This window comes from Eschrichtius robustus, chromosome 11 (assembly GCF_028021215.1).
Source record: "Eschrichtius robustus isolate mEscRob2 chromosome 11, mEscRob2.pri, whole genome shotgun sequence".
Lineage (NCBI taxonomy): Eukaryota > Metazoa > Chordata > Mammalia > Artiodactyla > Eschrichtiidae > Eschrichtius > Eschrichtius robustus.
Genome location: NC_090834.1, coordinates 112,134,295 through 112,151,321, shown reverse-complemented (window position 1 = coordinate 112,151,321; position 17,027 = coordinate 112,134,295). Strand labels below are relative to the sequence as shown.

The 17,027-nt window shown below is 53.1% G+C and overlaps 1 protein-coding gene across 3 annotated transcripts in view; it reads right to left on the bottom strand.

Moving 5' to 3' along the window:
- Window positions 1-17,027, bottom strand: part of CARS1 (cysteinyl-tRNA synthetase 1) — a 47,648-nt gene that overhangs the window by 20,649 nt on the left and 9,972 nt on the right. For all 3 annotated transcript variants that reach the window (XR_011075356.1, XM_068554530.1, XM_068554531.1), the window contains 7 exons: window positions 14,249-14,340; window positions 13,280-13,368; window positions 12,717-12,813; window positions 12,202-12,300; window positions 11,221-11,370; window positions 388-528; window positions 100-188 (listed from right to left, as the gene is read on the bottom strand). Coding sequence is in view for 2 of the 3 variants with exons in the window: in XM_068554530.1 (XP_068410631.1) it covers window positions 100-188; window positions 388-528; window positions 11,221-11,370; window positions 12,202-12,300; window positions 12,717-12,813; window positions 13,280-13,368; window positions 14,249-14,340 (757 nt within the window). In the remaining variant the exon portion in view is untranslated. The remainder of the gene's footprint in view (window positions 1-99; window positions 189-387; window positions 529-11,220; window positions 11,371-12,201; window positions 12,301-12,716; window positions 12,814-13,279; window positions 13,369-14,248; window positions 14,341-17,027) is intronic.

Genomic DNA, 17,027 nt, shown 5'->3' with positions numbered 1-17,027 from the left:
TGCGCCTCCCTGCTCCTGGTCTGGAGCCAGAGGAGAGCCGCTCTCCCTGGAACACCTTCCTGGAGTACTGCGCAGCCCTGAGCAGGGCCTCAGGCTCACCCGTAACCGTTGTCCACAATCTTCTGGACGAAGTCCACGATCTCCGGCACGTACTCACTAACGCGGGTTAGGACATCTGGAGGGAGGACCTGGGGGTGATGACAAAGTCCTGGCTCCAGAAGAGCGGCAGCACTGCTGGCGCCCAGAAGCCCCTCCCCACCCCACCCCCACTCTCACCTTTAACTGAATTTACTTGCAAAAGGAAATGGTCTGGATCCCACAGGGCCTTGTGGTCATGGGGGATCCTCGGCCCAAGACAGCAAGGTCAAGACAGTCGGCGACACTTACGTTCAGGGCTTCCATGTCTTTGTGGAACTCCGCTTCCCAGAACTTGGGCAGTTTGGAGAAAATAGAATTGTCGCTCACTTCACTGCCATGCATGGAATCCAGCCAGTCAGAAAGCAGATCCTTTGCTTCTTCCAACAACACCTGAAGAAAAAGAAATAGAACATCCGCACACACGTGCAAGTTTCACAGGCTCACAGCTGGTGCAGTCAATCTGTGTCAATCAAGGCCTCGGATGCACAGCCGCGGACCCAGACCCAGGAGACCACAGTGCTCCCGTGGATGGCCTGGCGGTTAAGAGGCCGGAGAGTTCAGAGCTCTGACCATGTCGCCGGAGGGTCAGAGTGGGCTTGGGGAGGTCCAGCGGTGCAGTGGGGCTGCCTGGGGCAGGGTGGGAGAGCACGTGGTGTGGTCACCCACAGACTGGACACCTGAGTGCTCGAGGGGAGGTTCACAATGGGAGGCGGAGCCACAGTCCCGGTGGGAGGTCTCCAAAGCCACGCCACCCTGCCGGCCACATGCCATCGACCAAAGGTCCCATGTTACAACCACAATGGTGCAGCATGGGTACGAGTCGTGTCCTGTCACCGCAGCACTCACGCCACACATAGAAACGTCCATCTGAGACGTGATGTGACAGCATCAGGGCTGCAGCCTGAGCCCCGAAGGCCAGGGGGACCTAGAGCTCTGCCCTGGAGGAATCGAGTGTTTCTGCTCATTAACTGGAGCCGACAGAGACGTGGGGACAGGCAGGCGGTCTGCGGTCCACTGGCAGGGGTGGAGGCAAAGACCAAAGGGTGGAGGGAGAGGGCGCAGGGAACCTGGGCGTGGAAGCGGTGGCAGGGGCACCCCCTGTGGCAGCTCCCAGACAGAACAGAGCCCCTCATGTGCCGCTGCGCTGGGGGGCAGCAGGGGAAACCTCCCAGGACCAGGCTGGTGCCCAGGGGCAGGGCCTGCCCCATGCGGAGGGGCAGAAAGCCCACCCCCGCCCTCGGGATCGACACAGATCATGACCAAGCAGAAGAATGAGATTCCAATCAAACAAACTTCTAGATAATTCTTGGGTTTCGAAACAAGAAATCAAAATGGAAATAAAAAAACGTTCAGAAGCAAATAATGTCAAAATACGTGGAAATAGCAAAAATGACACTTAGAGGAAAATTTATGGCCTCAAATGCTTAAACCAGAAAATGAGCTGAACTCCTAAGCCGCCACTCTGTCCCGACAATGAGTGAAAGGCTGTGCAACTACTCCTCTTAGATCCGTAAGGGAAAGAGGCCCAGGGCAAACTGCTGCCCCCAGAACTGGAGAGAGACGGGCAGGTACAGAGAACCGCCACTTACCAGGGCAGAAAGTGCCTGTGACCCAGTGACGGGCAGGGAGGCCGGAATTGAAACTGACCACCCGCTGGAGGCTCGGTGTGGACGAGTCTGAGATCAGAACTCCAGGGTGACCCAGCTTTTGGGGCCCCACAAATTTGTGAGATTTACCTCTAGGAGCCCTATCGGTTACTCACAGTAAATACTGGAGAAAAATCCCCTCATGCTTCCGGCAGGGGGAGAGGAAAAGGAACTGCTCTGAAATATGACAAAGCATTCTGTTCGTAACAAGGCTGCCCTCAGGAGGAACCAGCTAACCAGAACCTAAGCTGCTGGGGTTCTAGCAGAGCCTAACTGACCTGGGGGAGGAAAACGTCCATCTCCAGGCCCCTCCACACATCCTGTCCCACCTAAGGGGGAGGGGAGGAAAAGCCAAGAAACAGCTGTAATGTCCACAGTCCACGGGCACAGGCCACTGAAGGGCTGACAGCCACCACAGGACCACAGAGGGCGTCCTCCCCACACCACGCCACACGACTACTGACAGCAGCTCCTTCTACCCAGTACATCACGTACTAACTACCATGAAAAAAAATCACAAGGCGTACCGAAAGCCGAAACGCCACTTTTCTGAAAAGACAGAGAGAGCATCAGGACCAGACGTGGCAGGGATCCTGGGGTTATCAGACCAGGGATTTAAAACAACCATGACCGATACGCTAAGGGCCCTAGTGGGCAAAGCAGGCAGCACGCGAAACCAGGTGGGGAACGTAAGCAGAGAGACGGAAATCCCAAGACAGGACCAAATAGAGATGCTAGAGGTGAAAGCACCTAAATGGAAATGCAGAACATCTCTGATGGGCCTGACTGGACACGACTGAGGAAGGAGTCTCTGAGCTTGAGGAGATCTCAGTAGCAGCCTCCAAAACTGAAAACCAAAAAGCCTTTGTTCTCAGAGGCTGACAAAAAAAAAACAGAAGAGAGATCTCACTTGTCGCGACTAAGACTCGGCGCAGCCAAAATAAATACATAAATAAATAAGTAAATAAATATTAAAAAAAAGAACTGTAAGACAATATATTAAAAAAGAAAACCAGAACAGAGTATCCAGGGACTGTGGGACAACTACAAAAGGTGTAACATATGCACAACAGGAATACCTGGAGGAGGAGAGAAAGAAACAGAAGACATATTTGGAACAATGACTGAGAATTTCCCCAATTAATGTCAGACACCAAACCACAAATCCAGGAAGTGCAGAAAACTCCAAGCAAGATAAATGCCAGAAATACTATACCTTGGCATATCATTCTCAAAATGCAGAAAATAAAAGATAGAACGAAAATAACATAGGTCAGAAACTCAGATCTACACAAAGAAGAGCGTTGAAAAAGAAGTTAGTGATCCTTACCTTTTATTTATTTTTTTATTATTTTTTATAAATTTATTTATTGATTTATTTTTGGCTGCTTTGGGTCTTTGTTGCTAAGCGCGGGCTTTCTCTAGCTGCAGTGAGTGGGGGTTACTCTTTGTTGCGGTGCGCGGGCTTCTCATTGCGGTGGCTTCTCTTGTTGCGGAGCACGGGCTCTAGGCACGTGGGCTTCAGTAGTTGTGGCGCGTGGGCTCAATAGTTGTGGCGCACGGGCTTAGTTGCTCCGTGGCATGTGGGATCTTCCCGGACCAGGGCTTGAACCCGTGTCCCCTGCATTGGCAGGCGCATTCTTAACCACTGCGCCACCAGGGAAGTCCTACCAGGTTCGATCCCTGGTCTGGGAAGATCCCACATGCTGCGGAGCAACTAAGCCCGTGTGCCACAACTACTGTGCCCGTGCTCTAGAGCCCGTGAGCCACAACTACTGAGCCCGCGCGCCACAACTACTGAAGCCCTCACGCCTAGAGCCCGCGCACCACAACGAAGAGTAGCCCCCACTCGCTGCAACTAGAGAAAGCCTGCGCGCAGCAACAAAGATCCAATGCAGCCAATAAACTTATTTTAATAAATAAAGTCACAACCAAAATACCCATTTAAAAAAATATATATAGAAACAGATACTGAACCATAAAATCTGAAAAAGATATATATATATATATAAAACTGAATCACTTTGCTGTACATCTGAAGCTAACACAATACTGTAAATTAACTATAATTAAAAAAAAAAAATGGTTAGGGACTTCCCTGGTAGTGCAGTGGTTAAGAATCCGCCTGACAATGCAGGGGATGTGGGTTCGATCCCTGGTCTGAGATCCCACATGCTGCAGAGCAACTAAGCCTGTGAGCCACAACTACTGAGTCTACACTCTAGAGCCTGCGAGCCACAACTACTGAGCCCACGCGCCACAAATACTGAAGCCCGCGCACTCTAGGGCCCACGTGCCACAACTACTGCGCCTGCGCGTCTAGAGCCCGTGCTCCGCAACAAGAGAAGCCACCGCAGTGACAAGCCCATGCACCACAGCCAAGAGGAGCCCCCACTCGCCGCAACTAGAGAAAGCCCGCGCGCAGCAACGAAGACCCAATGCAGACAAAAAAATAGTGATAATAAAAATAAAGTTAGCTTGTTGCCAATTAAAAAAAAATTCAAAGTAAGAAAAAGAAAGGATATAATAAAAAATTAAAGCAGAGGGACTTCCCTGGTGGTCCAGTGGTTAAGACTCCACGCTCCCAATGCAGGGGGCCCGTGTTCAATCCCTGGTCAGGGAACTAGATCTCACATGCGTGCCGCAACCAAGAGTTCGCGTGCACAACTAAGGAGCCCAGGTGCTGCAACTAAGGAGCCAGAGAGCTGCAACCAAGGAGCCCTCGAACTGTAACTAAGGAGCCTGCCTGCTGCAACTAAGACCCAGCGCAACCACACAAATAAATAAATATTTTTTTAAAAAATTAAAGCAGAAACCAGGAAATTAATAGAGAAAATCAACAAAACCAAATGCTCGTTCTTTGAAAAGATCAATAAAATTGATAAGCCAAGCTAACCAAGAAAAAAAGAGGACACAAATACTAATATCAGAAATGAAAGAGGGGACATCACTACAGATCCCATGGAGGTTAAAAGAAGAATAAAGGAATATTATAAACAACTCTGTGCCCCTAAATTTGATAACCTGGATGAAGGGACCAATTCTTTGAAAGACATAATCTGCCAAAACTCACACAACATGATACAGAGAATCTGAATAAGCCTGTATCTATTAAAGAGATTATATCAATAGTTAATAACTTTCCAAAATAGAAAGCACCAGGCCCAGATGGATTCACTGCTGAATTCTAACAACACTTAAGGAAGAAATTATACCAATTTTCTACAGTCTCTTTCAGAGGACAGAAGCAAAGAGAATACTTCCCAGTTCCTTCTATGAGGACAGCATTACCCTAATACCTAAACCAGTCAAAGACATTCCAAGAAAACCACAGATCAATATCTCTCATGAATACAGATGCAAAATCCTTAACAAAATATTACCACACTGAATCCACAAAAGTATAAAAAGAATTATATACCACAACCAAGTGAAATTTATCACGAGTATGTAAGGCTGGTTCTACTTTATAAAATCAATTAATGTAAATCATCACATCAACAGACTAAAAAAGAAAAATCACAAGGTCATACCAATAGATGCAGAAAAAGCATCTGACAAAATGCAACACCCATTCATGATAAAAACTCTCAGTAAATGAATAGAGGGGAACTTCCTCAACTTAATAAACAAACAAACAAAAAACAGTACAAAAAGCCTACAGCTAACATCAGACTTAATGGTGAGAAATCGGAAGCTTTCCCACTAAGACGAGGTATAATGCAAGAATGTCCCCTCTCACCAGTCCTTTCCAACATCATACTGGAAGTCCTTGCTAATGCAATAAAGCAAGAAAAGGGTGAAAAAAGAGGATTATACAGGATTATAAGCCCATCATAAATTGAAAATACCATTAAGCTGAAAATGCATTTAATACACCTAATCTACCCAACATCATAGCTTAGCCTAGCCTACCTTAAATGTGCTCAGAATACATTAGCCTACAGTTGGAAAAAAATCATCTAACACCAATCCTATTTTATAATTAAGTGTTGAAATATCTCATGTAATGTATTGAATACTGTTCTGAAAGTGAAAAACAAAATGGTTGTCTGGGCACAGAGTAATTTTAAGTGTGTCAGTTGTTTACCCTGGCGATCTGAGGCTCACTGCTGGTGCCCTGCAACCCGAGAGAGTGCTGGACTGCATATCTCTGGCCCAGGAGAAGGTCAAAATTCAAAGTATGGTTTCTACTGAATGTTTATTGCTTTTGCACCGTCGTAAAGCCAAAATATCCTAAGTCAAATTGTCAGAGGTGGGGGACCGTCCGTATATTGACTGGGAAAGAAGACAAAACTACAGGCCAGGAAATAAGAAGTGGAATTTGAAATTAAAACCACAATACCATTTACATCAGCATCCGAAATGAAATACTCACATATATATGTCTTACAAAATACGTACAAGATCTACATGAGGAAAACTACAAAACTCTGATGAAAGAAATGGAGAGACATTTCATGTTTGGGGATAGGAAGGTTTAATACTGTCAAGGTGTCAGTTCCTCCCAACTTGATTTGTAGATTCGATTCAACCCTGATCAAAATCCTATCGAGTTATTTTATGGATATTGACAAACTGATTCTAAAGTGTACATGGAGGGACTTCCCTGGTGGTTCAGTGGCTAAGACTCCACGCTCCCAATGCAGGGGGCCCGGGTTTGATTCCTGGCTGGGGAACTAGATCGCGCATGCATGCCGCAACTAAAAGATCACACATGCCGCGTCAAAGACCCGGCGCAGCCAAATAAATAAATAAATAAATATTAAAAAAAAAAAAAAAAGTGTACATGGAGAGGAGGCAAAAGACCCAGAATAGCCAACACAATATTGAAGGAGAAGAACAAAGGTGGAGGACTGACACTCCCCGACTTCAAGACTTACTGTAAAGCCACCATAATCAAGACAGTGTGGTGTTGGTGAAAGAACAGACAAACAGAGCAATGGAACAGAACAGAGCCCAGAAACAGACTCATATAAATATAGCCAACTGTTCTTTGACAAAGGAGCAAAGGAGCAAAAACAGTTTCCAACAAACTGTGCTTAACGACTGGGCGTCACATGCAAAAACCATGAATCTAGACCAAGACCTTATGCACTTCAAAAAAAAAAAAAGACTCCAAATGGAACACAGACCTAAATGTAAAATGCAAAACTACAACACTCCTAGAAGATAACACAGGAAAAAACCTAGATGACCTTGGCTTTGGCAATGACTTCTTCCACACAATACCAAATGCATGATCCATGAAAGAAAAGAATTGATAAGCCGGACTTTATCACCATTAAAAATTTCTGCTCTGGGAGACACTGTCAAGAGGATGAAAAGACAAGCCACATACCGGAAGAAAATATTTGCAAAAGACACATCCGATAAAGGCCTGTTATCCAAAATATACAAAGAACTCTCAAAGCTCAACAATGAGAAAACAACCTGATTAAAACAAGGTCCAAAGACATTAGCAGACACCTCACCAAAGAAGACACAAGGATGGCAAATAAATAAATATCAAGAGATGGTCCACATCGTGTGTCATCAGGGAAAATGCAAATTAAAACAACGACATACTCCATACCTTACTTCAACGGCCAAAGTCTGGAACACCGACAGCACCAAAGGCCAGTGAGGATCTGGAGCAACAGGAACTCTCATCCACCACTGGTGGGAATGGAAAATGGTGCAGCCACTTTGGGGGACAGTTTGGCAGTTTCTTCAAAAATTAAACCTATTCTCACCACATGAGCCAGCAGTTATGCTCCTTGGTATTTACCCAAAAGAGGTGAAAGCTTATGTCCACACAAAAACCTGCACATGGATGTTTACAGAAGCTTTATGCCTAACTGCTAAAACTTGGAAGCAGCCAAGATGCCCTTCAGTGGGTGAGTGCGTAAATATGCTGTGGTCCGTCCAGACAATGAACTCACCTTCAGTGCTACAGCGAAATGAGCTATCAGGCCATGAAAAGACACGGAGGAAACTTAAATTCACATTACTAAGTGAAAGAAGCCAATCTGAGCAGGGCACATACTGCATGATTCCAGCTCTGTGATATTCAGAAAAGGCAAAACTATGAAAACAGTAAAAGGATCAGTGGTTACCAGGTGTTGGGGTGAAGGAGGGACGAACAGGTGAAGCACAGAGGATTTTTAGGGCAGGGAAACTGCTGTGTGTAACACTCTAAGGGCAGATACGTATCACTATACATTTGTCCACACCCACAGAATGTACAACACCAAGACAGAACCCTAATGTAAACCGTTGTGTGGGTGATGACAATGTGTCAGTGTAGGTTCACCAGTTGTAACAAACATACCGCTCTGGGGGGCAGATGCTGACAGTGGGCGTGGCTCTTTGTGTATGGGGGTGGGGTGGGGCGTACACGGGAAACCTCTGTTTTGCTGTGAACCTGAAATGCTCTAAAATAATAAACTCTTTAAAAAATTCTTTTTGTGAAATAGAAAGAGAGAATAGAGAGGATCAACACATTCAAAGGTGGAGCTCTGAAATGATCCTTCAGTATATAATATTTAAGGGCTTCCCTGGTGGCACAGTGGTTAAGAATCTGCCTGCCAGCGCAGGGGGCATGGGTTCGAGCCCTGGTCCTGGAAAATCCCACATGCCGCGAAGCAACTAAGCCCGTGCGCCACAACTACTGAGCCTGTGCTCTAGAGCCCGAGAGCCACAACTACTTTGCCCATGTGCCACAACTACGAAGCCTGCGTGCCTAGAGCCCGTGAAGATAATGAGAAGCCTGTTCACCGCGATGAAGAGTAGCCCCCTCTCGCCGCAACTAGAGAAAGCCCACTCATAGCAACAAAGACCCAACTCAGCCATACATACATACATACATACTTACATACATACATACATAAATAAAACCCCAGCAGTGTCTTGTATGGGACTCGACAAGCAAGGAGCATTCAAAACATACCTGGAGGGACTTCCCTGCCAGTCCAGCGGTAAAGAATCCGCCTTACAGTGCAGGGGATGCGGGTTCGATCCCTGGTCAGGGAACTAAGATCCCACATGCCACAGGGCAACTAAGCCCGCGAGCCACAACTACTGAGCCCACACACTCTGGAGGCAGCACGCCACAACTAGAGAGAGAAAACCAGCACGCCACAGCTAGAGAAGCCCGCGTGCGGCAACGAAAGATCCCGCGTGCTGCAACTAAGACCCGACGCAGCCAAAAATAAATTAAATCAATCAATCAATCTTAAAAAAAAAAAAAAAAAAAAAAACCATACCTGGAGAACAAAAACAAGGTGAGGCTTCCTACCTCTCCAGGCATCAGTGACAGACGCGGTGAGACTCACACAGGGTGGATACCTGGCCTATGGAACAGAACTGAGACACGACACACGACAGAGGGGCTGAGGAAAGGGGGGCCGCCCATATTTGTGCGGGGGAGAGGGGATTGGATCTCTACCCACACGACTTACAAAAACTAATTCTGGGGGGTCAAAGACTTAAATGTGAACTGTACAACTTTACAATCCTCGGAAGAAAATACTGGGGAATATATTCACGTTTCAGGGCAAGAAAGATTTCTTAAGACACAAAAATGCCAAGTATAAAAGGGAAAACTGATAAAGTTGAATACATTAAAACTAAGCCCCTCTGTTATTAAAAGGAAGTGAAAAGAAGGGTCACAAATTAGGAGAAGGTGCTTGCAACACATTTAAATGAGAATGGATTAGTGTCTGGGGAAAACCTAAGGATGCTTACAAACCAGTAAGAAGACAAACAGCCCAGTGGAAAACGGGGCAGAAGATGCATGTTCAGAATTACAGCCAGCAAGCGAACATGTGAAAAGATACTCAGTCTCAGGAGAGGCTGGAGAAATGCAAATTCAAACCACAGTAATTACCACTTTACAATATACGTTCCATTGATAAAAAGGAACGAATTCAGCAACACAAAGTGCTGGTGTATAGGCAAATTAACAGGACACTGGAAGCATGTTAGTAGGAGGATACATTTACACGTAAGACATCTGGTCCATAAGACGTTTGGTCCACACCAAGAAGTCTTTGAAGTGTGGTCCTATCTAAAACCATTTGGCATGGACCAGATATAACCATGGACGTTTTGGATGGGACCAAATTTCAAGGACCTCTTGGCATGGACCAAATGTCCTGCAAAGTCAGGAAAATAGAAAAGCACAGGGGTTGACAAGGATGTGAAAACACTGGAACCCCTGTGCTCTACGGAAAACAGCACGGCAGTGCCTCAGAATATTAAAAGTTGAGTTGGCGTACAACCTGCTTTTGGGGGTATACTCACAAAAGAATTAAAAGCAGGGACTCGAACAGATACTTGCACACCCATGTTTATAGCAGCATGATTCACAACAGACAACACAAACGTTCATCAAAGGATGACAGGACACACAAAATGTGGTCCACCCACATCACGGAACAGTACTCAGTCTTAAGAAGAGAGAACATTCTGACACAGGCTACAACGTGGATGAACCTTGAGGACAGTTTGCTGAGTGAAATATGCCAGTCACAAAAGGACAAACACTGTGTGATCCCACCTGTATGAGGTCCCTGGAGAAGCCAGATTCACGGGGGCGGAAAGCAGACGGTGGGGCCCGGGCTGGGGGAGGGGAGGGGAGTGAATGTTTCATGGGGACAGAGCATCCGTTCCGGAAGATGAAAAAACTTCTGGAGATGGACGGTGGTGATGTCTACGCAACAATGTGAATGTACTTAAAAACGGTTAAGGTGGTAAACTGTACGTTATGCACATTTTACCACAATTCTAATAGAAAGGACCTTACTGGAATCGTTGGGAAGAGAATTCCCAGCATCACTGTTGGTAACACGGAAACGTAACCAGCTTCCCAGAAGAAATAAACGGCTGGGCCCGAGGCATCCACTGCAGGGAGGGCGGGACCTCGTGTGGCCCGTCTCAGAAGCACGCCCGCGGGAAAGCCCTCGTCCCCAAGACCCCGTGCGCCTGACTCCTCCCGAAGCTCAGGACAAGAACACCAAGCATCCTGCCCCGCGAGGCGCCAGAAGAGGGGGGCCCTGCAGGCGGGCACCCCCTTACGCGTCCGCGCCGCCCTCGGCCGCAGCCTCCCTGGCTGCGTCCTTCCCGCGGTTCTGCAGGCGGCCAGCAGGGGGCGCCGGCGCAGAAGAGAAGGGCCGTCGGGCCCGGAGGAAGGCCGGGCACCCCGAGCCCTCAGGGGCCGGAGGCCGCCGCGGGGAAGGCTCAAGCCCAGCGGGGCCCCGCGACCCTGGAGCTCAGGCCCACCGGCATCTCTCGCTCCGCCTGCCCCGGGTGCTGCCCGTGCCCACGCTGGCCAGAGTCCACAGCGAGCGTCGGAAGCACCTTGAGGAGCCCGCTCCGCCCCGAGAGCACCTGCTGTTTCCCGGAAGGCAGGGGGGCAAAGGCGAGGGGCCGGCGGGACCCACCTCAGCCTCACCTGCACGCGGCCGTCCAGCTCCTCCCCCGCCAGGCCGCGCCGCGCCGGCTCCTCCAGCGGCTCCGCCGCCAGCCGCACCGCGCGCTCCAGGCGCTCCAGCATCTGCCGCTTGTCGGGATCCGCGGTCTCGCGTAACTTCGCTGAAAACGGCTGCGAGCGTGAGGAGAGGCCACAGCTGTTACGCCCGCTCCGCAGTGCCCCGTGTCCCCAGGTGTCTCCACGCACGAGGGGCCAGTTCTGCCCACTGCCCGTGGCGACCCAGAGGTCTGTGTGCGCAGAGCGTCGGCCCAGGCTGTCCTGCGCTGCCTCGTCTGAGTGAGCCGGGCATGGCAGCGTCCCAAGGCCGTGCCCGGGACACGCGGGTGTCACCTGGGGACTCACCGCCGCCACCACGAAGGCGCCACCGCCCAGTGGGCCCGCCTCGTCCGCCTAGAGGATTGCTAAGCCCTAATTTTATTCCTACGTTCTTCTTCCAGAGATAAAACATCAAAAGCACAACAGCAATCATTACTGCAATTACTAAAGATAACAATTATGAAAAAGAAGAAAATGCCTTTTCCTGACCTCACTATGACACCATCATTTGTAATACTGTTTATTCAAAACAAAAGTATTAAATTGGAAAGCATTTCTTCAAATAATGCCAGAACTTTCCAGCACCACCCATTTGAGAAGCTTAGCACAGCTTCTGCGTCTTGGTCACACACGTGTCATTTGCTTGTGAGCTCCACGTGGAAGATTCACAAGTCGGCGCAGGTCGCTGTGACCGGTTCTGATGTTCTCCCGTAAGCGGCAACAACGGTCACCCACTACCCCCGACCCACCCGTGTGCGTCTGTCCTGGCGGCTTTCCCCGTGGGCCAGGGGAGCACCGCGACCGAGACGTCATGAGCCTACACGTTGTGAAGCGCGCCGAGGACAGCCCCTGCGCTCGGGACGGGGACGTGGGGACGTAGGGACCTAGGACCGGCAGGGGGCCCACCTGCAGGGCGGCGTGCACGTCCTCCAGGAGCTGCGCTGCCTGGGGCTGCTTCTCCCGGTACTGCTCAAACAAGTAGTTCTGCCGGGCCCTCTTGATGATCTGGGAGCAGAGGAGGGAAATGGGGGTCAGCTCAGCACCTGCCGGGTCCCCGTGCAGAGCGCCGGGCGGTGCCCGAGCTCACACCCACACACACCGCCCTGCCACCGACGCCGGGACTGTCCGAACATGTTGAGCCAGGCCCGGCCTCCCGGCAGAGCCAGACACTATAGCACGCGCCTTCCCTGGAGCACCGGCTGTTATTAACATTTCCCCAGGTTTCCCAACAGCATCCAAACAGCTGAATACAGGACAACATCATCTGCATAAACCATGATACAAGTCCCGGAGGGGATTCAAACAGCACGTGTTGGGCTGAGGGCACTCAAGCCGACGTTACTTTATTAACTTACCCAAAGTCATTTCTTCCCTCGTACCATCCACTGTATTTAAAATTTAACCTTGAAAACTCCCTTTACCTTATCATCAATGTCTGTGATGTTCATGCAATAAAAGACGTCAAACTTGAAGTAATCTCTCAGCACTCTTCTCAAGATATCGAAGGAGATGTAGGACCTAGAGCAATGAAAAGACAAACCTCTCCACACGGCACATCACGCACATCACCTCGGCTCTGCAGTTAAAACACGTGCAAGGAAAAAGATCCCCGGCATTTCCCCGCAAAGCCACTACTCTCATGCCCACCCCACTCGTGACTGCAGGGCGGGGGGCACTGCACACTGGCCACGGGTCTGGGTGTCCGGGATCCCAGCACCGGGCTCCCCCTCCCCCCACCTCCAGAGCCTTGGATGAGGAGGAACTGCCAGGCGCACGGAGGAAAGTATCGGTCAGAGTCCAGGAGAGTAACATCGGGGCTGCGGGCTTTTTCTTTTTGGTTATCTGGTCTCTCCAGTTTTTCTACAGCGAATATGTAGTACTGACGGAATGAAAATTTTTCTTCTTGAAAATAAGAGGAAAAGCTGGGCGTTGAGCTTCCTCTCAGAGCTTGGGTCCCTGTAGCGGCGCCCAGGTGCGGCCCTACCTGGCGTGCCCCATGTGGGAGGCGTCGTAGACGGTGGGCCCGCAGCAGTACCATGTCACCCTCCTCCAGTCTTGAGGTACAAACACATCCTTGGTTGGAAATGAAGGAATGACCGTCACAAAGGATGCAGGAGGCCCCGTGCAGGACCACAGCCGCCAGAGACAAATGGTTCATACACATTCCACGAGGACTGCTTAGTTTTACGGGAAAGTCACAGTCGTCTGGGATGGGGGCAGGCCTCTTCCTCCCAGGGATCCCACTCGTGGACGCAAGCTGGGGGTCAAGGAGACGGACGCTCCTGCTTTTGCTGCTCTGACAAGAGCAGCGTCCATTCATCAAGCACCTGCTGCAAGCCAGGCCCCGTGCTGAGCGCAGGGACTGCCCAGCCTTTGCCCCCAGGAACGACGTGAGCGGGGAGGTTTCCTTTCACAGATGCCCGGGGGGGTCCGCACTCCCAGAGGAGCCAGCCTAGAGGGCGAGGCCTCCCGCCGACGGCCCAATGGTCTCAGACCAGTTCAGGGGCCGCTGTCACCAATTAAGTCCTTGAGGGGGGACCCCGTCTCCCATCTGCTCAGGGTGCTCGCTGACGGCAATCCAACGAGCCCTCGGCCGGAGTCCTTTTCAAAATCTCTGGAGCCACTGGCCCTGCTAAGCGACCCTGGCCGATACTGCCCTCGTCCCCACACCTGCTGGGCCCCCAACAGCAACAGGCCCTGCTTGGCTGGCACTGGGACACCAGCTGCCACCACAGGTCCCCTGCAAGAGCATGCTGGCTCCTGGCCTGGCTCGGAAAAGCCACAAGCATCTATACTTGGGCCTGGCCCCAAGCACAGCCAGAGCCAGGAAGCCGACGGGCACGCCCCTTGAGGTGTGCCAGGTGTGCTTCCGAGGACAGCCCTGCCCCGGCCACACAGAGGATGCTCGCCGACTACCTAAGAGCTGCCGCCCCTGCCCCCCGGGCCCCCCTACCTTCCTCCGGGTCAGGCTGTTGTACAGGCGGAGCTGGCACGGCTCGGACCCGGCTGGGGGAGACCACGGGGGCTGCGTGCGCCGGCCTCTGCCTGCCAGGGAGAAAGCACAGCTGGGTCACCCGCGGGACAAGGGGAAACTGGACCCTGAGAGCGTCACCCGCGTCCAGCGCTCCTGCCCCCTCTCTGCCTGCTCACGTCTGAGTGGCGGCGCATCCCACAGTCCCAACCCCACGGGGCGGGAGAAGGCCTATGACACCCAGCCTCCCCTCCGCCGGCGCCCAGCACAAGGCGCCCGACCCAGCCGGAGGGCGCATGGGAGGCGCGGGCCCTGCACACGGGCCGGCCGCACGCCTGGACCGCAGCGCAGCTGGCCACACCCCCAGGAGCGCGGCCCCCGTGGAGGCTTCACGGGACGCGGGCCACCTCCGGGCGCAGAAGCCAGGTCAGGACGGAAACAGCTGCGGGCCAGCGGCCCCCTCCCCACGCAGTTCTGGTCTCGGACACGGTGCTGATGGCGGCACTCAGGGCTCCACATGGGCCCCAGAGGCCTTTGGGAGCAGCGCCGGGTCCCCTCCACGCGGAGGTCAGGGGCTCACGGAGCCAAGCCTCCTCCGGTCAGAGTCACCCGGCAGCCCCACCTCCTCCTCCTCCCGCCCCATCCCCTGCCCCTGCTGCCCACGCCTCCCGCTGGACGAAGGGCAGGCCTCACACAGCCTGCGCCCCGAGAGCCTGGCAGGGTGCAGCTCCGTCCCTGGGCCGGGAAGAGCCACCAAGCTGAGTCTTCACACGCCCGGGGCATCTGGTGACCTTCCAGCTACCCCCCAAGGCGCTGCTCCTGCACCCAGAACCCAGCTGTGCCCCGCAGCCCTCTCCCAGAGCCAGCGTGGGCTGCACACCGCCTGCACACCTGAGGGCACGGGTGCCCACTCTCGGCACCACCCCCAACCCCGACCCCTGCCTCTGTGTCTGCAAAGCGATTCTCCCTCCTCCCGGCACAGAATCCACGTCCAGTGTGGCCACCAGGTGACCACCCTCTGCTCCCTACTGTGGGTCACGGAGCACTCAGTCCTGGGCCTGGCCACGTGCCACCCAGAGGATGCACGTAACTGACCGGTGAAGGGGGTGGGAGGTGGCTGTGTGTGTGTGTGAGTGTGCACATGTGTGCAGGCGGGCGGAGGAGCAGCAGACGGGGAGGGGGACAGACGGCGCTATCCAGCAGCTCCTGACCCCAGGGAGTGCCAGCAAACTCTCAGGTGGCCGAGCCCAAGTCCCCCTGGCACTTGGCACACCTGGCACACTTCGCATGCCTCCTGAGGTCACGTGTGGTCTAAGGGCTCACTGTGAACGCAGCGAACCATTGGATGAGGCTCCACCTGGCCCTTTATGCCTCCATCAACCCCTCCCCTTGCTTAGATGCTCCGGCTCCCGACACAAAGACAGAGCTGCCACCTGGGACAACAGGGGACGCCGGCGAGAGCTGCCCACACCCTGACGTGAGCCCGACGACCACCGTGCTCGCCCTGAGCCAGGGGCCAGGGTGAGGGGCTCGGGGCCCGTGGGACCAAGGCTCATCCGAAAAGACGGCAGTGACAGGACACAGCTGAGGGTGCAGCCAGGGAGCCCGGCCAGCGGGACACTGTCCAGGACACCGGGTCACACCCGGGCTTTCTTGCTCCCCAAAGCGTGGCTACAGCCACACAGCCGGCGACAGTTCAAGGAAACCGGCACACACAATCCCCATCTGCCAAAGGGGAAGATCGGGAGGTGTTACCCCGGTTTACCAGGAAGGAAGCTTCACCAGGGTCCCTCCGCGATTCCCCGCCCCGACGCCCCCGGCACTGACAGCACCCTCCCCAACCCCGGCACAGACCTCCCGAGGCGCCTGCCCTTCCTCTGGTTTGTCTGAAACACCGCGCAGGCCTTTGCTCGCTAGCACCCCCAGTCCTGCCCCGGCTCTGCCCCAGGCACGTGGCTGCTGTGGGGAAACAAACCCCTGACCTTTAACCACACAACCTGCACGTGCCGCTCAGGGACGCCCTGAGAGCGAGGCTCTAGGCAGGGAGAGTGCCGAGGGGAGATGGAGGGAGGTGCGCCAGCCAGGTCCCCGGTCCCCTGGGCGCAGCGCGCACCTCAGCCTCGGAGGAGGGGCGGCAGAGAGGGTCACATCCCTGAAGACCCCACCGAGCCGCAGACAGACCCACGCTTTCTTCAGCGAAGGGCAGGCCCTGAAGATCCTTCCCAGGAGGGCGGGTAGGGGGGTGAGGGGGACGGGGTGAGAGAAGGAACAGAGAGGTGGGGAAGGGGCTTAGGCAGAGCCCTGGTCCACCTCCTGTGTTTGAGTGGCTCCCCGGGGCTGCTGAGCCCGTGGACACGGGAAGAGGCACAGGGACCTAGGCCGGGCCAGCACAGAGGACGGTGACAAGCCAGTTGTGGGCATGTTGGTGCTGAGATGTCCAGCTGGGGGTCTCGAGCAGGAGCGGGACACGGAGGGAAGGCCGGCGGGGCGCTGGGGATCGAGGGGCTGGGAGAGGGGGCACTCCCGCCCAGGACAGGCTGGAGAGATGTCTGAGACGGGCCAGCGACGCAGGGAGGCGGACGCTCGGCCACTGGCATCCAGGACGCGGCCTAGGACACCGACTCTGGGGGTTCTGGGCGCCAGCCCACCCGCCGTCCCCGGCTACTCGGGGTCCCTGCCAGCCCCCAGGAGGCATTGGTGACGGGGGACTTGGAAATGGAAGGCGGTGACTAGTCCTGTCGGTGCCGTCCAGGTGCCTCCC